Genomic DNA, 23,868 nt, shown 5'->3' with positions numbered 1-23,868 from the left:
AGATACCAGTTCTACCACTAGATTATTGTCCGCATTCAACCCCCTAGCATTGTAATTTCTAACGGAACTAGACCTGTTCACTGAGATTCCTAAAGCACTTTCTTCACTTTGTATTGAGACTGGTCTAACATCTGCCTTACTAACACTAGTTGCTATTTCAAATAATTTGGGGGAAAGAAAATCTTAACAAGCATCAACAACAGAGATGGAATCTAGAATGAGACACACAAAACAAATTCAAAAATCTGGCACAACCAAATTTCAGGCAAAAGCATAGCAAAAAGAGCAAAAATAGAAGATACAAATAACCAAAGTAGGAATAGCATAGGCATTAATAAAGTTCAATATCCAATACTTCGACAACTTATTCACATGTCCTTAACCTCTCAACACCAGATACGGTAAACGTATGGTCACACCATAACTGATTGCTTAAGCGCGTGTAAGAGTACAAGAACAAATGTTTCAAGGAAGACCAACATGTAGATCAACGACGATGACGGAGGTACTACTATAACAAGTAGAAGTATAGGCGAGAATTGCGGTACAAACATAGAGCAAAATTACTTCTTGTGGCTTCCACGGACGCCAGGACGGGGCTTGGAGGCATCAACGGCGACGGTAGCGTGGAGGTTGACAAGCTTGGACTCATCGAAAGGGACCTTCGGGTGGCGGGCGTCGTGGTGGATCTGCATGGACTTTATATCGGGAGCGGTGGTCTTGCAAAGAGGGCATTCCAGCTTGGCGTGGCCGCCCTTTTCCTGTCCGGTGCGATCCGACTGCCCCGCCTTGCCGCCGCCCCGATTGGTCGTCGCGGCGTCGACTTTCGCAGCGATCTCCTTCGCTGTGTGCTTCTTCGGCTTCGCCTTCCCCGTCATGGTTGATTCGATCGCCTTCACGCAGCCTCCTCCTCCGATGTTCGTCGCAAAGCCGTAAGTCGAACCCTAACCCTAATCCTTATCGCGGACCAATCATTTATGCGCTATCCCTGTCGACTGTCGGCTTCGATTATATCGGATTCGGGGAAATCTACCAGGGCCTACCACTGGGTCCACGAGTTAAATTACGAGACATTTGACCGGGGCCGTTTGGAAGTTTTGCATATTCGAAAGAGTTAAATTTCATTATGGATTTTGTTGTAGGGAATTTCTATTCTTTTTAATCAAAATGATAAGTGCATTTGAGAAAAATACTTTAATTTGTTTTTTGTTACTATATAATTTTTTTCCATTTGTAAAGAAGTATTTTTATATTATTACTTATCACTAAACTTTTAAGAAGCCTTTTTTTCTTCTTTTTTTTAAAGTAAAGTTATCATAGTGACTTGGACTGTTGGAGACGCACACTTTCGGCAAAAAAAAATATAAAAAATAAAAAATAAAAAGCAAATATAAAAATCATAAATGTTTAACAGCATTTAGTTCACCCTTTTAAGTTGATTTCATCATTTGTTGTGTGTGTTACTTTACTCAAAAAATTATAAGTTGGACTGTCAAAAAATTAAGTTCACCCTCGGGCCCAGTAGGCCCGTAAAAGTCACTAGGATAAGCGGTATTATTAAACCAGACAAAACAACAAGCGGTGAAACCAAAGATAGATAAAGCACTTAAACTATAAGACAAGTAAGCCTCTCCAGACCATACAAATGCACGGCGAGCCCATGCAAAGGGTTTGGTTAAGATATGTCAAATTCCACCAAGTATACAAATGGCACCTAACCATACATGTCCCCCAATTATATCTTCTAAATCATCTACACTAACAATCCACCCTTCTCCTCCAAAAGGAGATTTCAGTAAAAAACTAAATATGACACTTGGACTAAGGGTCAAGTTCGTAATTTTTCTTACATCTCCCCCAGGGGCCCATTCCCTTTATTGCTCCCCAAATTGCCACTACCATTTGTTCGAGCTGTTTTAATTTTTTTGTTTTGAACCATGCTACTATGAATCCGTCAAATGCTTTACCATTTTACCATGCCTGACGGCTTGGTTGGAGCTATGTTATAAATAATAACAATAATAATAATAATAGCTCTCACCTCAAGGGTATAGATGGTAATGGATCTAGTTAAGCCAAATTTTATATCTCCCATCCTCATATTTATAATTATAAAAGATTACATATTCATTCTCGTACTCATACTCATACTCATACTCATACACATACACATACTCATACTCAGTTAAGGAATGAATATTTTTTTATACAAATATTTTTTCTTCTTTCCATCCAAGCATCATCATTCAACAAAATATATATATATATATATATATATATATATATATATATATATATATATATATATATATATATATATATATATATATCCCCCTTTAGATAGTGCACTAGTAGGCAATGTGCACACTTCTCGAGGTATATACACGTTCTCCAATTTATTATATGAAAGGGCTTGTCAGAAAAATACCTCTAACATCATACCTTAACAGGTCATGCATATCCCTGATAAGACAGTAGAAACTTTCGTCGTACGATCCGCTTGTTGACTATGCCTCATGTCAGCGACACTATCTTCTAAAAGGATATTTAAAGATACGTCAGTGATCCATCTGCTCAGCTGAGCGGGATAGCCCCTCGGCTAAATACACCTCCGCTCGAGCGGCCTTGGCTACTCTTCCACTCGGTGACGAGTCTTGATAGTTTGTTTTCGCTCGATCGAACTAACGCTTTGGTCGCCCCAACGCACCTCTACTCCGTGGCGAACGTCTGATGATCTTGGCTGCACAAGCGCTTCGCTCGAACTAGTCTCTTGCCGATCGACCATTGCTTGCACTGATCGACCAGTGTAGTCGACCTCCGCTCGGCCCACCTTCGGTGAGCCCGTTGATTCGCTGACGTTGACCTCCTTAACTTTGATCTTCACGTTGGCTGCTATCCCCGTCCTTTGACCCGCACTTAGTAGGCCCCCTTTATTACCGTATCACAAGTCTTCCCCTCAAGTATAGTCAAAGAAGATTGCATGTCCGACTGACCAGACAAGTAGTGCCCCGATTGGATTCCGCCGATCGGACACTCTCTGTGCTCTAGCTGCCGATCGACTCATATCTTCTAATGGTTGTTTAACTTTAGTGATCCTGTCCGAACGCTGAATCAATGGACGCTGGGCACGTGATGCTATCTGAATCGATGACGCGGCTCTCTGACCGGCCGTATGGAGCTCCGGTGAACCTGCAAAGAAGTCGGGCCGAGAAGGGGTTCCCGGCGACGACCCTCCGACGCTCAAGTCAGGCAAGAGGAAACTAGAAAGTGGCTTCGAATATATGAGATTGCGTACCTCAAGCGAAGTGTGAGGCTCCTTATATAGAGCTGTGAAGAGGCCCACACACACATACCGAGGCGAATACGTGTCCTCTAACCATACCTCAATATGGGCTTGTCAGAAGAGCTTACCTGACACCCTACTGCTATAGTCCAAGCACATCTCTGATGGGACAGCAGAACCCTCTGTCGTAAGATCCTGCGTATGACCTGGTCGTTGAACATACCCGCTGTCAGAAGACGTTCCCTTGTCCTTTTGTCTCCTCTTACCCCATGCCGAGCGTCCGGCCGGTCGGCAGTCCCCTCACGTCCGGCCGGTCGTATATGCTGGTCCTCTCGGGAGATTCCCGGTCGTGTGCTCTGTGGAGTCTGTTCGCAGTATTGCTACTTTATGCCTTCGGCCGAGCGGGCTACCCGCTCAGCCATACGACCCTGTTCAACCTGAGCGTCGGAACCCCGACTCCTCGCCGGGGTGTCTTTGCTTCCGTTCGGAACATTCGGCGGGTCGCCCCAATCTTTATCCGCTCGGCCAAACCTCTGGTTGACCTTCTACCTTTCAGCCTCCACGTGGCGTTGACTCTCTTAAAAGGGGGGTCCCCCCTCCTTACTGCCGGATCACTTGCCTCCCCTTCAAGTCTAGTCGAAGGAGGCGATTAGTCCGACTGACTGGACCATCAGTTGTGCCGAACGGCGTCCATATGCATCTTTGATTCCGCTTGGACACAAGGGGGCAGCTAAAACGCCAGTTAACGCCAACATTCCTCGGTATCTTTTCGAAGTTTTCGCCAATCTCCATCATTAAGGTCGAGCACGCACTCATTAAATGCGCTCCAGTGGCTGAATGCCACGTGGCGATGCTGTCGTCATTGTACGGCGACGACGTGGTGTTCTGACGGGATCGAGGCGGTTCGAAATAAACGGTGCGATGCGTGCTCCGGTTCTCGCAACCTGAATCTGACGGTGGAGGCCGCTCGGGCTCCACCCTATAAAGGCTTCGCTTTCTTCCTTCGCCGCATTTCTGCTCTCGCGTGCTCCATAGCTTCTCGCTCTTAGCATTCCGGTGACCCTGTTCTTCTGTTCTCCGACGATCTCCGGCATTCTTCCTTCAATCCTCCTTCTCTGTAAGGTTCTCCTTCTTTCTCTCTTTGGTTCTTGTGTTTTCTTTGCATTTTTTTCCCGAGTTTTGGTTCTCGGGGCACTGTTCGTTTGCCATCTTCTTTCTTTTATCCTCTGCCTTTCATCTTTTTTGGTTTCGTCCGCTCGGACAATGGCCCATTCCTCTCAATCCCCAGACCAAACTCTCGGCCCGTGGTATGTTACCATGGAGTCACGCTTCGATCGGCGTGACGCCGATATTCTGATAAATAACTTTGACATCCCTTCCGACCTCGAAATCATCTTACCCACTCCCTCCGCTCGGCCACACAAACTGCCGCGCGGAGCCTTTTGTGTTTTCCGCGACCAGTTCACTACCGGTCTGCGACTTCCAATTCATCCTTTTATCATTGACGTTTGCAATTTTTTCGGCGTTCCGCTCGGAAGCCTAGTTCCCAACACTTTCCGCCTTCTATGCGGCGTTGTCGTCCTATTGAAAATCCATAACATTCCCCTCCGACCGGAGGTTTTCTACTATTTCTACTACCCTAAACAGTCTGAGCCGGGCACATACATGTTCCAGGCTCGACCCGATTTAGTTTTCTTCAATAAACTACCTTCTTCCAATAAGCATTGGAAAGAATTCTACTTTTATATTCGCCTTCCCGAGCGGGCTCCCTTCCGAACCCAATGGCAGGTCGGACATCCTCTCTCCCCGGAACTCAAAAGGTTCAAGACCTGGCCAGACTATCTTCCTCAATAGCTGGGCTTCGTCCCGATCGGAAGGTGTTGCACCCGAGCGGAGAAACTCCATGATGGCTATCCTCCAATCACTCGGAAATGCGAGGCCCTCCATCCGGTCGACGTGCGCCACGAAAGATACTTGTTCAATTGGCTGCTGTATGACAACCGGTGATATTAAACTTGCAAGTTTGGCCAACTCATCTGCAGCCTGGTTCTCCGCTCGGGGTATCTTCTGGATAATAACCTCTCTGAAATTGGCCTTGAGCTTTTCGAAGGCTTCAGCGTAGAGCTTGAGCCGAGCGTTGTTAATCTCAAAAGTGCCCGAGAGTTGCTGAGCGGCTAACTGAGAGTCAGAATGGATTGTCACCCGACCGGCTCCTACATGGCGGGTTGCCTGCAAGCCGGCTATGAGGGCTTCATACTCTGCTTCGTTGTTTGTGGCTCTGTATTCCAGCCGGACGGATAGATGCATCCGTTCTTCTTGCGGAGAGAGCAAAAGCACCCCAATTCCGCTTTCGTGCCGAGTAGACGATCCATCTACAAATATTTTCCACATAGCTTCGGGCTCGGGATTCTGCACTTCGGTAACAAAATCTGCCAAGGACCGGGCCTTTATAGCCAACCGGGGTTGATACTGAATATCAAACTCACTCAACTCCGGTGTCCACTTGATGAGCCGTTCGGACGCTTCTGGGTTCAGCAGCACTCTCCCCAATGGGCTATTCGTCCGGACGATGATTGTATGTGCTAGGAAATAAGGAGGAAGCCTCCGAGCAGCGAGGACTAAAGAAAAAGCCAACTTCTCGAGTCCAGTGTAGCGAGATTCAGCATCTTTTAAAATATGGCTTAGGAAATACACGGGTTCTTCTCCGCTCGCCCTCACTAATGCCGAGCCTACTACATGCTCGGTTGAAGATAAATAGATACAGAGCGGCTCACCTACAGCTGGCTTGGCTAGCACGGGCAAAGAATTCAGATATGTCTTCAGTTCTTCAAACGCCCGATCGCATTCTTCATCCCACTGAAACTTAGTAGCTTTGCGTAAGATTTTGAAAAACGGGAGGCTCCGATCGGCCATCTTCGAGATGAATCTGGACAATGCTGTTATCCGACCGGTCAAGCGCTGTACTTCCCTCAGATTTCTTGGGGGCGGCATATCTTGTAATGCTTTCACCTTGCTGGGATTTGCCTCGATGCCCCGCTCGGTCACTATATAGCCCAAAAATCGCCCGCCTTTTGCGCCGAACAGATACTTCTGAGGATTCAGCTTAACTCCATACTTCCTCAGCGTTCGGAAAGTCTCCTCCATGTCTTTAAAGAGATCGACCGCTCGGACGGACTTGATGAGAATATCATCCACGTACACCTCCAAATTTCATCCAATCTGCTCCTTGAACACTTTGTTCATCAAGCGCTGGTAAGTTGCTCCCGCGTTCTTCAGTCCGAACGGCATCACCTTGTAGCAGTAAGTGTCGTCGGTTGTAACGAAGCTGACCTTCTCTTGATCTTCTCGGGCGAGCGGCACTTGATGGTAGCCCTGATAGGCGTCGAGCATGCATATCAACTTGCAGCCGGCTGTGGAGTCCACCAGTTGATCGATCCGGGGTAAAGGATAAAAATCCTTTGGGCATGCTTTGTTGAGATCCCGGAAATCGATGCACACTCTCCACTTGTTGCCCGGCTTGGAAACTAGTACCACGTTTGCCAGCCAACTTGGGAACTTGACCTCGCGTATGTGGTCGGCCTCCAGGAGCTTCTCGACCTCCGCTCGGATGATGACATTTTGTTCGGCGCTGAAGTCTCTCTTCCTTTGCTTCACCGGCCGAGCGTCCGGTCGGACATGGAGCTCATGCTGCGCTATACTTGGCGAAATTCCAGGCAGCTCATGCGTCGACCAAACGAAGACATCACAGTTTCTCTGGAGACATTTGATCACTTACTCTTTCTGGCTTGTCTCCAGATCGGCTGCAATGAATGTGGTGGCCTCCGATCGGGTCGGGTGAATCTGCACCTCCTCTTTTTCTTCATAAACCAAAGAGGGTGGTTTTTCGGTTATGACATTTACCTCGATCCGTGGCGTCTTCCACGCGGAATTAGCTTCGGCTCGGACCATTTTGACGTAGCATCGCCGAGCCGCCAGCTGGTCTCCTCGTACTTCTCCCACTTTATCCTCCACCGGGAACTTGATTTTCTGGTGGAAGGTGGAGACGGCCGCTCGGAACTCACTGAGCGCCGGTCGCCCCAGGATGACGTTATATGCTGAGGGAGAGTCAACCACGACGAAGTTGGCAGTCCTCGTCCTTCTGAGCGGCTCTTCTCCCAGCGAAATAGCCAGTCGGACCTGTCCGACCGGCAGAACTTCATTGCCCGTAAACCCGTAGAGGGGGGTTGTCATGGGCAACAGCTCGGCTCGATCAATTTACAGTTGGTCGAAGGCCTGTATCGATGAAAATGCGGTGAATAGTATAGTTAGTTATTACCGCTTTGATGAGGAGAACGTCGTCATGTGACACTTCGACTCCCTCCAAGTCCCTGGGCCCGAAGCTGATTTCGGGTCCGCTCGCTCGTTCTTGACTGCAGCCGACCGCGTGGATCTGGAGCTGCCTGACACTTGCCTTCCGTGCTCTGTTGGAGTCATCTCCGGTCGGCCCGCCAGCGATGATGTTGATTTCGCCGCGGGACGTGTTGCTTCTATTTTCTTCCTCCCGGGCGGACGGCCTAGGCCGCTCCTTAGATACCCGGGGATTGTCCTCGTGCCTCTGAGGACGATACCGCTCGGGAGACTGTCTTCGATCGGCTTCACGGTGTCGCTGTCGCCTGTCGGATGATGGCGATCAACGGTGGCCACCCCGGGGCACGGGGTGGGTGATCAGGGGAAGGCTCCGGCAATCTCTTGTGTTATGCGTGTCCGTCCGGTGGAATGAGCAAAACATTGGGGTCCATACCTTCTTTTTTGGTTTGGGCCGCTCGGCGGATACTTCTTGAATGGCGTGGGATCTTGCCTGTTGCTGGGGGCCGGCTGCTTCAGCTCGGGGTCCTCTGGGCGGTTGATGAGCCGGCTTCCGCTCGGCAGTAGGTGCCCGCTCGGTTGGAGCTTCCTTCCTTCGGGTCGCCTGGGCTTCCTCCACATTGATGTATTCATTGGCCCGGTGTAACATATGATCGTAGTCTCGAGGCGGCTTCCGAATGAGCGAACGGAAGAAGTCACCGTCCACGAGGCCTTGCGTGAACGCATTCATCATCGTTTCTGAAGTGGTCGTTGGGATATCTATGGCCACTCAGTTGAAGTGTTGGATGTAAGCTCTGAGTGGCTCCTTGGGCTATTTCTTAATGGCGAATAGGCTGACACTGGTCTTCTGGTAGCGCCGACTGCTTGCAAAGTGGTGGTGGAAGGTCGTGCGGAAGTCCTTGAAACTTGTGATGGATCCGTTCGGTAGCCTCCGAAACCACCGTTGCGCCGATCCCGAGAGAGTGGTAAGGAATACCCGGCACTTTACTCCATCTGTGTATTGATGTAGGGTAGCTGTGTTGTCGAACTTACCCAGATGATCGTCCGGGTCGGTGGTTCCATTGTATTCCCCGATCGTCGGGGGCACATAGTGCTTTGGTAGAGGATCCAGGAGGATGGCCTCTGAAAATTGCCGGTTGATCCTCTTGGGGGAAGTGTCCATTCGGGGAGCCTTGCCTTTCTTGTTATCTCGCACAGGCGTCTCGTCGAATGAAGATCCTCGATCATGGTGAACTGTTGTGACTTCAGGAGGCGTACGTAATAGGGCTCGGTGAAAGGGAACCGTGGCAGGCGGTGCCTCCGCTCGGCCTGCCGATGCGGACGTCGCTTGTTGCTCCATCCGCTTGGCTTGTGCCCTCTGTTTCTGTTGTTCCACGAGCTTAGCTGCCCTTGACTCGATCAGAGCGTCGAGCTCCTTCGTGGAGAACGTCACTGTATGCGGTTGTCCAGCTTCGTCCATTGCTTCCGCCCGGATGCAGGTGCGTTCCCACAGACGGTGTCAAATTGATCTTATCCGAATGCTGAATCAATGGACGCTGGGCACGTGACGCTATCTGAATCGATGACGCGGCTCTCTGACCGGCCGTATGGAGCTCCGGTGAACCTGCAAAGAAGTCGGGCCGGGAAGGGGTTCCCATCGACGACCCTCCGACACTCAAGTCAGGCAAGAGGAAATTAGAAAGTGACTTCGAATATATGAGATCGCGTACCTCAGGCGAAGTGTGAGGCTCCTTATATAGAGCTGTGAAGAGGCCCACGCACACATACCGAGGCAAATACGTGTCCTCTAACCATAGCTCAATATGGGCTTGTCAGAAGAGCTTACCTGACACCCTACTGCTATAGTCCGAGCACATATCTGATGGGACAGCGGAACCCTCTGTCGTAAGATCCTGCGTATGGCCTGGTCGTTGAACATACCCGCTGTCAGAAGATGTTCCCTTGTCCTTTTGTCTCCTCTTACCCCATGTCGAGCGTCTGACCGGTCGGCAGTCCCCTCACGTCCGGCCGGTTGTATATGCTGGTCCGCTCGGGAGATTCCCGGTCGTGTGCTCTGTGGAGACTGTTCGCAGTATTGCTACTTTATGCCTTCGGCCGAGCGGGCTACCCGCTTGGCCATACGACCCTGTTCAACCTGAGCGTCGGAACCCCGACTCCTCGCCGGGGTGTCTTTGCTTCCGTTCGGAACATTCAGCCGGTCGCTCCAATCTTTATCCGCTCGGCCAAACCTCTGGTTGACCTTCTACCTTTCAGCCTCCACGTGGCATTGACTCTCTTAAAAGGGGGGTCCCCCCTCCTTACTGCCGGATCACTTTATTAGCTTGAGCCCAAGTGTCGTTCGGATATACTGAGCATCGAAGTTTTATTGTTGACTCGGAGATCTAATCCGCCGACTGGTCATTCTTTTCTCTATTCTCGAGCTCCTGATCAGATCACATAATCTTGGTCGTTCTATTTCATTTTCTGACATGAGTGTCTACCATTCAGATCATACCTCATAAGCCTGGTGGGGGATCGGCCGCTCGACTATATCATAGTAAGATATTTGTGCCGATCGAGATCGTTGACAACAACACTTAGCGAAGTTTTCCATTTCTCTGTGTTTTCCTTGGACGAGCGTCCTTTCATAGTGGTTGATGCCATCTAAATTTCTGGAAGGCTATGCAAATTTTTGATCATTATGGCCGAGCACGCGGCCATACCTTTTAATTAAGTCCCATTAATGCTCTCTCATAACCGACTACCACGTGTCCTACCTTCTACTGTCACACGTTTGATATGACAAGCGGATATCTGCTAATGATGTGATAGGTGTCTTTTCAAATTCCATGGTCAAATTTCATCCTGGTTTGCGCGACCCTTGATTGAACGACTCTGGGTGATCGACCGTGAGGTATATAAACCTTCATCTGCTCGTTGTCATCTTCACATTGCCTTGCGTTTTCATTTTCGAGCACTCTCTGCGACACTTCTGCTCCTCATCTTCGTCGGTGACCTCTCTCAGTAAGGTTCTTTTTTTTTTCCCTTTTGCCGAATCCGTGCTTTACTTCTTCTCGCTTTCCTAGTTTTCGATGATCGATTCTCCGCAACCTCCTGTGCCCGTCCCTGGGGCTGTGATACACTTCCACCGTGTCCGAATCCAAATTTAATGGGAATGAGATAGACCAGTTGAAATCACATACCATTTCCCATCTGACTATCAAACTATCATTCTCTCTGCCTACGACCGGCCACACGAACCTCCCGCTGGCTTTCTTCCCTTTTTTAAGGACCAGTTTTATGAGGGTATTTGATTTCTTGTTCATCCTTTCTTTTCTGCCGTCTATAAATATTTTCATATATCCTTGCACCAACTAGTTTCCGAACTCCTTTAGGTTGTTGTGTAGGGTAGTAGTATTGTTCTGCCTGCACGACATCCCTTTAACGCCTCAGGTCTTCCATTACTTTTATTATCCTAAGTTATCTGAGCCCAACACCTTTTTATTCCAAGCCTGAGTGGGCTCAGTTTTCTTTAACAAAATGTCGACCTCCAATAATCATTGGAGGAAACACTATTTCTTTATTTGCTTTTCCGTTCGGCCAGACTTCCCGACCGGTTGGCAGATGGAAGTGATATAACCTCCATCACTTGGGAGGTACCGAAGCCGATCGGGCTATCTCCAAGCAGCATCTAGTTTGGCCGACCCAAAATATCACATCCACCGGCTGCAGTCAGAGAGCGTCCTATACATGTTTGGACTAAGTCTGATCTGCATGTAGCTGTCGTCCAGCCTAGGTATGCTCTTTCTTCTCCTCATCTTTGAATCTAACTGATTTTTCTTCTTTTTTTATAGCCTAAATCATGCCGAAGGCACATCTAGCCGACAAGACCAGGCTTGCGGATATAGAAATCAATGTTGCAGGCGTGACCAAGTTGGAGAGTCGCGGCCTACATCCGGTCACTGATAACGCCCCAATTTTGTCGCGAATTGGGCATCAAACAATGAAGTACCAAACCCCTCCTAAGCTAATGTAGCATAGGAATGACTTGGGTCGTTCGCCAACGAAAGTAACGATAGGATAGTAAACTTAGGATCGTGTGTTATTTCTATTTTTTTTTGGGATTTTCAATATGGAAAAGGGGGTTTGGATTTTGATTCTAAACTTAACAAATTAAAAGCAAGACAAGTAGGAAATTACCCTAATGCGGAATGAAATCTAACTAAGTGCGAATAATTAATCCACAACGTATTGTCACACTACGTTATGGGTTAATCATCAACACGATTAATCTAGGGAATGAAATAGCAAAGCATCAAATGAAACCTAATCTAGTAAATGAAAGACAATGCAAGTAAAGAAAATTATGTCTATCCTAACTAACCATTGAAGATTTTCCTACATCGCATTGTCACACTACGATATAAGATTATCTATCAATGGATAGAATTAAACTAAGGAATGGAATAACAAAGCATAGAATTAAACCTAGAGCATTTAAGAAATCTAATCTAACCTAACGGTATTCAAATGAAGACTAGAACTTGATGAAATTGAAAGAGCAAAACAAAGCAAGAATTAACCAAACTAAGATGCATCAAAATAAACCTAACTATTGGTTGAAGCATTTCATCGAACACATTGTAAGCATGTAACTAATTAAGCATAGTAAATACAATTTAAACATGAAAGGTCAAATTAGCTACAAGCATTCAACAATAGAACTTTAACACAAGCAAACTAACAAAATTAATAGAATTAAACTAAGAAAATCTAAACTAATCCAACCACATTCACACTTCTTCTCCCGATTACAAACGACTACCTCCGCCGTCACACGGAGACCCAGCTCGGAACCCCCAAAACCAGTGGACAGAAGCAATCTGCTGGTGGCTGTAATCTTCGACAACGACGGTGGTGAACGGATCTTGCTGGAGAACCCCTCCAACAAGGTGAAGTTGGCGGGAAATGGTGGAATGATATGCTGGAATGAACCGCCGCCTGCTGCTCCTTGCTCTGCCGCCTGAACCCCAAGCAGTGGAGCTGCCAGGAAGAAGCTGGACGGTGGAGATCACACCGGAGAACCCCTCCGGCGAGGTGGATGATCGAGCTCGCTGCCTCTTGACTCGCTGCTTTGCAACCACTACAGCAGAGACTCGAGGAATCAAGGGAAGAAGATGAACTCACCGGAGAAACCTCTCCAGTGAGTTGAGCATGATCGGAGTCGTTGCCGTAGGTTGCTGCCCCCTGCCAAGTTTACTGCTATCACTCGCCGCTGGAAATCTAGAAGAGAAAGTGGGCTGTGGAGGGCCGGCCGGCGGCGAGAAAGAGAGGAAGAGAGGCCGCCGGCCGGAGAGAAGAACGGAGAAGAAGGAGGTGCTGTGGAGAAGTCGATACCCTAGCCGCGCCCTGCAATTCCGAACAGAGAGGGGTCGAATTCGGCACTGTGCATCCGTGAAGAGGTAAGGTTCTTCATGGTTTAATGGGTTTCGGGTTTGGTAAGGAAAGATTTGAGTGAATTCCGGATCCGGATCTAATAAGAATATGAAATTGGGCTTTTATAATCGGGCTTGAAGAATGGGTTTGAAGATTGGGTTTGAAGATCAAATTTGAATTGGAGAGCTCCACTTCTTGAATGAACCCTTAGATGCTTTAAGCTCTAGATCAACGGTCCATATCGCTTTAAATCATGATGAAGGGCTAGATTACTTAGATCTGAATGAAGGGGCAGGATCTCACTGGATTTTTATCAACGCTCCACATTAATTCAGCTTGATCTTCTTCATTTGACCTCCAAATCAAGCCAAATTCGATCCGGTTCGACCCTAATCTATGACTCTTTATATTTCCTACAAAACCATATAAAAACGTGAGATTAAATTCCATAATTGTAGAAAATTTACATTTATGTCCAAAATAAATTCTACTCACAAAATATAATATAAGCACAAAATTAAGCATGTGAGAAGGTAAAAACGCTAAATATAAGAACCAAAATAATACACAAAAATACCCATTATCAGTTACCCACTTTGACAATCCGCTCGATGAGGCGGGAGAGACACATGCACTGGCCAGCGAAGGTGGAGCGAGTCAGACAGCGGCTAGCGGAGTCGCGGCTGCTACAGCTAACCTTCCTCCCGAACGACCATCAATGCTGCCGATCGTGGTGGTCTCAGAGTCTGCTATCTCCGGTGAGCCTCTAATAAGATGCAAGAGGCACCGCGGGGAAGCTTCCTCCCGCTCCGCCACTTCCGCCCTACAAACCCCCGCCCATATCGGTTCTCGCCCATCATCCGAGCAGGGTGAGACATCAACGCCTGCTCTTCCCGAGCAAGGAGCCGCAACGCTCCATACTTCACTATCATCTGGCCGGACGCCTTCGCTGTCCAAGCTGTTGTCGGGGACTATCTATGCGCCACAGATTGCATATATGCCACCACAATCCTCCCCGGCAACACAAATATCCATCATCCGACCGCCCTCGATGCCTAAGTCTATGGGCAAGGCGACTTCGGAGCCCTTTGGTCCGAGCGGCCAGAGGTATATAATGACCATCATCCACTTACCCACTGCTGAATGGTGTTAACCGGGTGACACCAAGCGCTTTTCCCTCGAGCACCAAATTCGGATCCAAGGGCCGTTAGCACAGGTGTGGGCCAATGCTAGGGCCCGCGCGATGGTCATCTCCCCGGGGGAACTCGCGGACAGCTACACCCGGATGGCCATCGGAGTGTGTATATTGCTTCTAGATATACTTGCTTATACCCCTCTCAGCACTTACAATCTTATTGCCACTGCAGTACTGGGTTGAGAGCCTGGTCATGTGCCAAAGGCTAGCGTTTTTGGAGCACGAAGTCCAGTAGCTTCGCGCCCCGAGCAATTTCTCCGAAGCCTCCCATGCTCAACTTGAATAGCTGACCGCCGAGGCGGCTCAGCTAATGGTCGATCTACAGAAAAGCTCTGAGTTGCTATAGGAGGAAAGGAGCAGGAATGTCGAATAGGCTTCCCGACTAGCGAGGCTTAACAAATAGGCCAACTCCTTTGAGTCGAAGATCAATTCGGCCAATGCTAGGAAGTTCCAAGCCATTGAAGACCTGGATATTAAGAATAAAGAGGCTCGGGTCTTGACTTAGAATCTAAAGGAGACTGAGGTTGTTGGTTGCTACTCGAAATATCATACTGGTTCCCTTGTACAAGAATTTTGTACAAGCCCCGAACATTTCCTAACAACTTATTATGTTCTTTAGAAATTAAATTTAGAATCGCAAACAGAACTTAACATTATTGATTCTAAATTCAAATTATCTGTTCTTAGAGGTTTAGACTTGGATCGCAAACGATGCTTAACATTATTAATCCAAATCCACCCATGTTACAAATTTGATTAAATATTTATTTCAGAGATCGATTTCCAGGTTAAACATGGCGAGACACTAGGCCTTCTTGGGTATGGGATCACCCACCACTTCTTAGACAAAGCCTTTCAACGAAATTCAATATTTAATCTCCTTATAGTAACACTAGGTTTAACCACTAAGAACAATTGAATCACAAGATCGAAAAATAAAAGAAACACAAAATTGAAACATAAATTCGATAGCCTAGAATCGTTAGCCTCTTGTGTTTGGTATTTCAAGATCTAAACAAATGAATGAACTAGTTATGATGCGGAAACTAATAATTAGTTATACCTTTTGTAGCTTATAGACCTCACGACCTTTTGTCGTATTCCTCTTCTTATCTCGGACGTCGTGTTTGTGATGATCTACCGATATGAGAATCCACCCAAGCCTCCTTCTTCTCCTTGCAAGTTTTGGACACCACCACCAAGCTCTAAGGGATGCTAGGAAAAAAAGCCTCCTTTCTCTTCTTCTTCCTCAAGCAAGATTCGGCCACCAAAAGCTCCAAGAGATGTGATGCCGCTGGCCTCCAAGGAAAGAGAAGAGGATGAGCAAGAGAATAGGGCCGGCCACCGCCAAGGAAAAGAGAGGAGAGAAATAATAGATGTGTTGTAAGGTGAGGCATCTTTACCCTCTGTTTTATATTTCTTGATCTTGGCAAATAAGGAAAGTTTTAAAACATAATTAAAATTTCCTTATTTTCCTTGCCAATGTCTAAGAAGGAAAATTTAATTAAAAACTTCCTTATAAACCTTTAATGGCCGGCCCCTACTTTGTCCTCCAAATAAGAAAAGTTTTAAACAAAAAATTAAAACTTCCTTAATTGTTTCCGGTAAGAAATTTTAATAAAATTTATCTTTTAAAATTCCCTTCATGGTTGGTTATAAAAGGAAACTTTTATAAATTAAAAATCTCTCTTTTAAAACATGTGAATGGTTACAATTAAGGAAAGTTTTCTCCAAAATTAAAATCTTCCTTTTAACTACAAATAAGAAAAGATATCAAACTTTTCTCTTAATCCATTCTAGAAAGCTATAAAAGGAAAGATTTAAAATTGTAAACTCTCTTTTAAAACCATTGCTTCCACATAAGGAAAAATTTTAAAATTAAAATCCCCTTTTAATTTATTGTGGTTGGCCACCTACATGTGCTCCAAGCTAGGGTCGACCACCACTTGAACCTATCTTGCCTTGGTTTGGTCGGCCTTAGCTTGGGCTCCAAGCTAGGCTTGGCCGACCATCTTAAGGAGGGTAAGAAGTTGAGTTTGAGTGGGTATAAGACTTTATAAATAAGAGGCTATGACAGAGACCGAGAGGAGGAATTGGTTTTGGTCTCCCGATGAACTTGAGCTTCCCGTGTTCGCCCCACACACCCAACTCTAGTTCATCAATAATAACTCATACCACTAAAGAGTTATTATTGAACTACCGCCCCAATCCCATATTACTATATGAGCTCTTTCTTATCATGAGTGTGTTAATCTCCCTGTGTTTAAGATATCGAATGTCCACTAATTAAATGAGTTACTGACAATTCACTTAATTAATATCTAGCTCCAAGAATAGTACCACTCAACCTTATTGTCATGTCGGATTAAGTCCACCTGCAGGGTTTACATGACAATCCTTATGAACTCCTCAAGGGGACATCATCAACCTAGATTACTAGGATACAGTTTCATTCTATAATCAACAACACACCATATAAATAATATCATTTCCCAACTTATCGGGCCTATTGATTTATCGAACTAAATCACACCCTTTGATAAATTAAAGAAATAAATATTAAGTACATGTGTTTGTTATTATATCATGATTAAGAGTACATACTTCCATTATAACAGAGGTCTTGTTCTTTTAAAGAGTCAGTATAAAAAGAAACTACCTCAAATGGTCCTGCTCAATACACTCAGAGTGTACTAGTGTAATTTTATAGTTAAGATAAACTAATACCAAATTACACTATGACTATTCAAATAGTTTGTTCCTATCCATCTTAGTCGTGAGCTACTATTTATAACTTATAAGGAACTAATAACATGATCTTCTGTGTGTGACACCACACATCATGTTATCTATAATATAAATTAATTAAACAACTACATTTAGCATATAAATGTAGACATTTGACCAATGTAATTATTTATTTTAAAGTAAATATTTACAAAAAGCTAGACCTTTAGTATATACTCTAACAATCTCCCACTTATACTAAAAGACTATGCTGCCATAAACACTGCCATACATCTGATTCTCATTCCTTCAACATGCCGATCAAAAGCTTTCGCCAGAAGGCCCTTAGTGAAAGGATCTGCCAGGTTAACTGCTGATGCAATCTTGGCGACAACAACTTCTCCTCGCTTTACTATGTCTCGTATTAGGTGATATTTGCGCTCTATGTGTTTACTTGCCTTATGAGCTCGTGGTTCCTTCGAGTTTGCTACTGCACCGCTATTATCACAATAAATTATGATGATTTTGGACAAATCAGGAATCACATCTAAGTCCATTAGGAAGTTCCTAAGGCATATAGCTTCTTTGGCTGCCTAAGAGGCTGCCACATACTCAGCTTCCATGGTTGAATTTGAAATGCATTTCTACTTAACACTCCTCTATCCCATCTATCCACCTTCCCATCCATTCCTGCTTATCACATACTCAGCTTTTATGGCTACCTCAGAGGCTTGCCATATACTAAGCTTCTATGGTGGAGTCCAGAAAAACACCTATGCTTATCACTCTTCCATAGTTATGACTTTACCTCCTAAAGTAAACACAAAACCCTGAGGTTGACTTATTATTGTCCCTATCCGATTGGAAGTCAAAATCCATGCAACCCACAAGGACCAAATTAACTGCCTTGTAAGCTAGCATATATTCTCTAGTGCCTCTAAGGTACTTCAATATATGCTTTACTGCAATCCACTATCCTTGTCCAGGGTTACTTTGATATCTGCTAACTATGCCCTTGGCAAAACAGATTTCTGATCTCGTGCATAGCATATATTAGGCTTCCGACAGCCGAAGCATAAAGAACTGTCTTTATTTCCTTTATCTCCTTTGATGTCTACAGAGACATATCTTTAGATAAAGTTACTCCATCCTGAAAAGTTAAGAAACCTTTCTTGGAGTTTTGCAAGCTTAAAACGAGCAAGGATTTTTCTGATGTATGAAGCTTGGGATAAAATATTCTTTTCTTTTGATCACTTATTACTTTGATCTCAAGAATATACATTCTCCCAAGTCCTTTATATCGAATTATTTGGACAACCATACCCTTACTTCTGATAACATTTTGATATTGATTCCAACTACCAAAAATGTTATCTACGTATAGTACAAGAAATACCACCACGCTTCCATCACACCTTTTGTATACACAAGACTTATCCGGTTACTAAATCCATAGACTTTGATAAACCGGATGTTCTAAGACCATGAAGCTTTACCTCAGTCCATAGACTGATTGAGTTTGCACACAAGATGCTCTTAGCCTTTTGTAGTGAACCCTTCTGGTTGCTTTATATGGATGCTTTCTTCAAGACTTCCATTAAGGAATGCTGTCTTGACATCCTCTTGCCAAATAGATAAAAGAATCTGGATAGACTTAAGCATGGCTACCAGTGAAAAAGTTTCCTTTTTCATCAAGCCTTGCTTTGAAAGTTACTACCTTCCTGTCTATCCCTCTTTTCCTATTATAGACCTTTTTACACCCAACGACTTTTACACCATTTGGTGATTCTACAAGCTTCCAGATTTTATTAGAATACATATATTCTAATTCTGTTATTCATTACTCTTTGCCAAGATGCTGCATCTTTATCTTGGAGTGCTTCATTATATGACCGGAGATCAGGTTCATGTCCTCCAGGGATCGAGTCCAAAAACTCTCCCAAAACATGAACCTATTTAGGTTGCCTAACAACCCTCCCACTACAATAAGGCACTTTCTGTAATTGTGTATCATTTGTAATACGTGTTGCAGTTTCCTTATGGTATCTCATCTTGTACAGTTGGTACTAGATTAGACATATCTTTTATTATTTCCTTAAGAACAAATTTTCTTATGAGCACATGGTTTATTACATAGTCCTTTTCTAAAAATCGGTCATTGATGCTAACAATGACCTTCTGATTTTTAAGACTATAAACCTACTTTCATTTCTCTAGGATAACCCACAAACAAGTGAATTCCTGTCCAACTTATCATTGTCTCTCTTCTGCATATGTGCTGGACTACCCAAATCCGAATATGCTTCGAAATAGGCTTACGCCTATTCAGCAATTCTATATGAGTAGAGAGTTCTGTCTTTGGAAGGTACTATATTCACTTCCGTTTCCAGAGTATATCCTTAAAATGATTTTGGTAATATTCTAAATAACTCATCAATCTACTTATTTCCATAAGAGTCCTATATCTTCCTTTTTCTACACCATTCTGTTGGGGTGTACCAGGTGTAGTTAGTTGGGATTGAAATCCAACTTCTGATAAGTGACTCCTAAAATCTCTCAAGAGGTACTTGCCACTACGATCTTCCATAGTGACTTTTTACTTTATTCATCCGCATCAACCTTGTACTCTTTGAACTAATCAAAGTACTTAGTCTTGCGGTACATTAAGTAAATTTATTTGTATCTTGAATAGTTGTCTATAAATTAGACAAAATATTCAATACTACCTCTTGTCTGGATAGTCATAGGATCACACAAATTAGAATGAACCGATTTCAACATATCTTTGACTCCATACCCCTTGGACTTAAAAGCTTCTTGGTTATTTTTCTTTCAAGTAAGACTCGCAGGTTGGAAAGATTTCCACTACCAATGAACCCAAAAGTTCATCAGCTACCAATGAATCCTACTCAAGTATAACCTAGCTTTAGATGCCAAAGATATAATTGGTTCATTTCCGAAGGTTGCTTTCTCTTAAAATTAGAAGATGTGTTACTAATTTCCATTTGTTGCATCATGGGAATTATTGGATTATAAATTGTCAACCATCATACCAGAATAGATAACTTTCCTATTTTTCTTGATAACAACTTTGTTATCAAAATAGACACAATATCTATAATAGTTTAGAAACTGAAATCAGGTTCTTTCTAAACTTGATACGTAAAGATAATTACTTAAAATCCATATTTTATTCTTATCAAAGGATAAACATCTCCCACTGCAACAGCTACCACTTTTACAGTAGTGCCCATGTGGACGGTGATTTACCTTTCATTTAGTTGTCGGGTTTCCTGGAACCCTGCAATGAATTACAGACATGATTAATGGCATCTTGTATCTACACTCCAGGTTTTGGTAGATAACACCACTAGACATGTTTCAACTAATGAATTAAATATACCTAAATTGTTCTTAGTTCTAAGAAGACAGTCTACCTTAATGTCCAAGTCCTATTTCCAATCATTACAATTGTGACTACTAAGTCTTTTTCTATAGTATGACTACTAGGAATTGACAAACATCCTAAGAATCACAAAAATATTTGGTCAAGATCAACTCCTTAAAATCTCCATGAATTTTGTGTATACAAAATCGAAGAGGAGATTTTATTCATTAATTTTATTATCTCATCAACTTTACTTTATGACGAATAAAATTAATAGTTGATCTGTCTTTGATCAAATATTTGGTCAAAACTCTTTGAATTTAAAATAACATTGATTCCTCAAACAATATTATTTAAATTCACCAACACCTCAAACACCATGAATTTTGCATGCCACGTTAGTGTGGACGTATACAAATTCATCATTTGTAAGAAGAGGGTTTTACCCATTGACTATCTTGTCAATATAACTTTTTGACAAATAAAATTACCTCAAACACCATGAATCTTGTATGCCACGTTAGTGTGGACGTATACAAATTCAAACATTTGTAAGAGGGGTTTATTAATTTTATTATATTGCCAATCTAGTTTTATGACAAATCAATAGTTAGTTTCCCTTTGGTCACACAAGTGATAGTAGTGACTCCGTTGGGGAGGATACTATTAAATGTGTCTAAGTGTATACCATTACTTGACACTAAATCCATTAATAAGATTATGCCCCTTCCGTTGGGGAAGATCACATGCTCTTAATTAACTTCCTATAGTCATCCAAAAATGGAAGTCTGTTCTAGTGATCCACAAACAAGCTCATCCGTTATGGAGGAAGGCACTCAGAGCCAACGCGCAAGCTTGTTTTCATCACTTACAAACCAGTAATGGAGACCATGGGATTTACTTAAAAAATCCCTCTCCCACTTAGTTATTTATAAATGAGGAATTTTAACTATGCTAGCCTACTAAATATGTAAACCAACATGCACACACAGCACAATATAAAAGCAATAAATAGAAAATCTAATTTTCAACTATTATGACTTTTATCTCTAGTTGTCCTCCGTGTGTTGTCATCCCAAGCTGCTGCCATATTTGGCCACCGCCACCGGGACTAGTCATCCCATCTTGCTCTTAGTTGCGCCTCTGGTCCTTAGAAGGTTCCACGCTTTGCAAGATTCGATCCGCGACATAAATAGAATTTTACATTTTTGATCCTATATTCCATAAAAGGAATGTACATGTATCTAGATCAAAAATAAAATCCTAATAAAACTAAATACAGCTCCTGCTATATTTTATAATACAATCATGCACACACATATAAATGCCCTTGACATGTCCAAGGGTCCAATCACACACATAATAACTAAAAGCCATAATAGTTGGATCCTGCATCCACAAAGTTAGCACATCCTACTATTAACCTGCCTAAATTATGTATAACATGTGCATAATTAAACTAATACCAAATACACAGAGGCAAAACCCTAGCTCTGATACCAATTGTTGGTTGCTACTCGGAAAACCTAGAGGTTCCACTGTACAAAAATTTTGTACAAAGGTCTGAACCTTTTCCTAGCTACCATGTGTTCTTTTAAATTAAATTTTGGATCGCCTGCGGAACTTAATGTTGGTGCAACCTTAGGTCAAGGTTGACCTGGTTGACCCGACTCAAGTTGACTTGACTCGAGTTGTATTTTGATGTTTGACTTGGGAAGATTGTTGATGCAACTTTAGGTCAAGGTTGACCTAGTTGAGTTGCATGTTGATGTTTGACACTCGTGAGGGAGTTCTATTCTTGATATGGGACAAGAATAGATGTTTGGGAGATTATTGGTGTAACCGTAGGTCAAGGTTGACCTGGTTGACCTGAAAAGTCCAAGTATGGAGACTTGGCACTGGAAAGGTCCAAGCAGGGAGCTTGGCATGCGAAAAGTCCAAGTATGGAGACTTGGCACGGGAAAAGTCCAAGTATGGAGACTTGGCACTGGAAAAGTCCAAGTATGGAGACTTGGCACGGAGAAGTCCAAGCAGGGAGCTGGGCCCGAGGGAAAGTCCCGTGAGTGAAGCCGGGCAGTGGGAAAGTCCTAACTGGATGTTAGGCATGTGGAAAGTCACGGTGAGTGAAGCCAGACAGGAGAAGTCCCGTGAGTGAAGCCAGGCGGTGGGAAAGTCCTAACTGGATGTTAGGCGGTTGGAAAGTCCTGGTGAGGAGCAATGGAGAAGTCCCGTGAGTGAAGCAGCAGGTGAAAGTCCCTGGTGAGTGAAGCCAGCAATGGAAGTCCCGTGAGTGAAGCTAGGGTCCTCGTGAGTGAAGCCAGGTGAAAATCCTAGTGAGTGAAGCTAGGTGAAAGTGGAAGTCCTGGTGAGTGAAGCCAGGCATTCGGGAAAGTCCTGGTGAGTGAAGCCAGGCAGTTTGGAAGTCCTGGTGAGTGAAGCCAGGCAGATTGGAAATCCTGGTGAGTGAAGCCAGGTGAAAACCCTAGTGAGTGAAGCTAGGTGAAAGTCCTGGTGAGTGAAGCCAGGCAAGGGAAAATCCAGATGGATCAAGGGTGATCGGACATCTGGTGTTGGGAAGTCCAAGTAGATCAAGGGAGTGATCAGATACTTGGCACGAAGAGGAAAGTCCAAGTGGGTCAAAGGGATTGACCGGACACTTGGTGGAGAGTCTTAGCAGGTCAAGGGAGTGACCAGATGCTAGGAATTAAGTACCAACAGGTCGAGGTTGACCGAATGTTGGTTTGGGAGACTTGGGACTTGGTTTGGGCAAAAACCAAGCTCTGGATCGGTCTGCAGACCGATCCAGTGATACGTTTGTGTATCTGATCGGTCTGGTGACAAACAGAAGGCAAAGCAAGCTTACTGATCGGTCTGGGGACCGATCAGCATGAAGCTTGATCGGTCTCCACGACCGATCAGAGACGCAGCCGGGAGAGGTGGGATCGGTCTGTGGACCGATCCAGCTGTGACCTGATCGGTCCACAGACCGATCAGGAAACGAAAGGCAACTTTCTGTGAATGAAGCTGATCGGTCTGGGGACCGATCAGTAGGTTCCCTGATCGGTCCACAGACCGATCAGGGCACTAGCCGTTGCAACGCAACGGCTAGATTTCTTCTCCGCTGGCTTCTGTCTTCGCAGGTATAAAAGAATCGAGGGCATCTTCTGTGCGACAACTCTTCTTACTCCTTCCTGTTGCTAAGTGCTGCTGTGCTTGAGTTTTGTTGAGCTCGTCCAAAGCTTCGCGTGAGCTTCCCCGACTGGAACAGCTGCTGCTGTTAGCTGCTGCTTCATCCGGACTCCATCGACGAGAAAGCAAGATTGGTAGAGTGCTTGTGTATCCTTATTGTATTTCTTGCTTACTCTTTGTTCTTGTACTCTTTGTTTGCTGTTGCAAACGTTTGTGGCGAGGTTTCTCCACCCACAAGGAGTTTATTGTATTAGCCGGTTCTCCGGGGACTCATCCACCGACGGATTGACTGGACTCGTCCACCTTACGGACACGCCGAGGAGTAGG

General features: G+C 44.6%; 1 protein-coding gene across 1 annotated transcript; it reads right to left on the bottom strand.

Moving 5' to 3' along the window:
• Nucleotides 1-305: 305 nt before the first annotated feature.
• On the bottom strand, nt 306-1,003 carry LOC121973592 (protein METHYLENE BLUE SENSITIVITY 1-like). Its single transcript, XM_042524986.1, has one exon. The coding sequence runs from the start codon at nt 876-878 to the stop codon at nt 564-566; it is 315 nt and encodes a 104-aa protein (XP_042380920.1). The 5' UTR covers nt 879-1,003; the 3' UTR covers nt 306-563.
• Between the last annotated feature and the right edge of the window lie 22,865 nt (nt 1,004-23,868).

This window comes from Zingiber officinale, chromosome 4A, assembly GCF_018446385.1.
Source record: "Zingiber officinale cultivar Zhangliang chromosome 4A, Zo_v1.1, whole genome shotgun sequence".
Taxonomy (NCBI): Eukaryota; Viridiplantae; Streptophyta; class Magnoliopsida; order Zingiberales; family Zingiberaceae; genus Zingiber; species Zingiber officinale.
The sequence above is the reverse complement of the archived record's forward strand: the minus strand, read 5'-3'. Positions and strand labels throughout refer to the sequence as shown.

Excerpts from the sequence above, each read along its gene's own strand:
- LOC121973592 (XM_042524986.1), bottom strand. The coding sequence starts at position 878 with ATGACGGGGAAGGCGAAGCCGAAGAAGCACACAGCGAAGGAGATCGCT.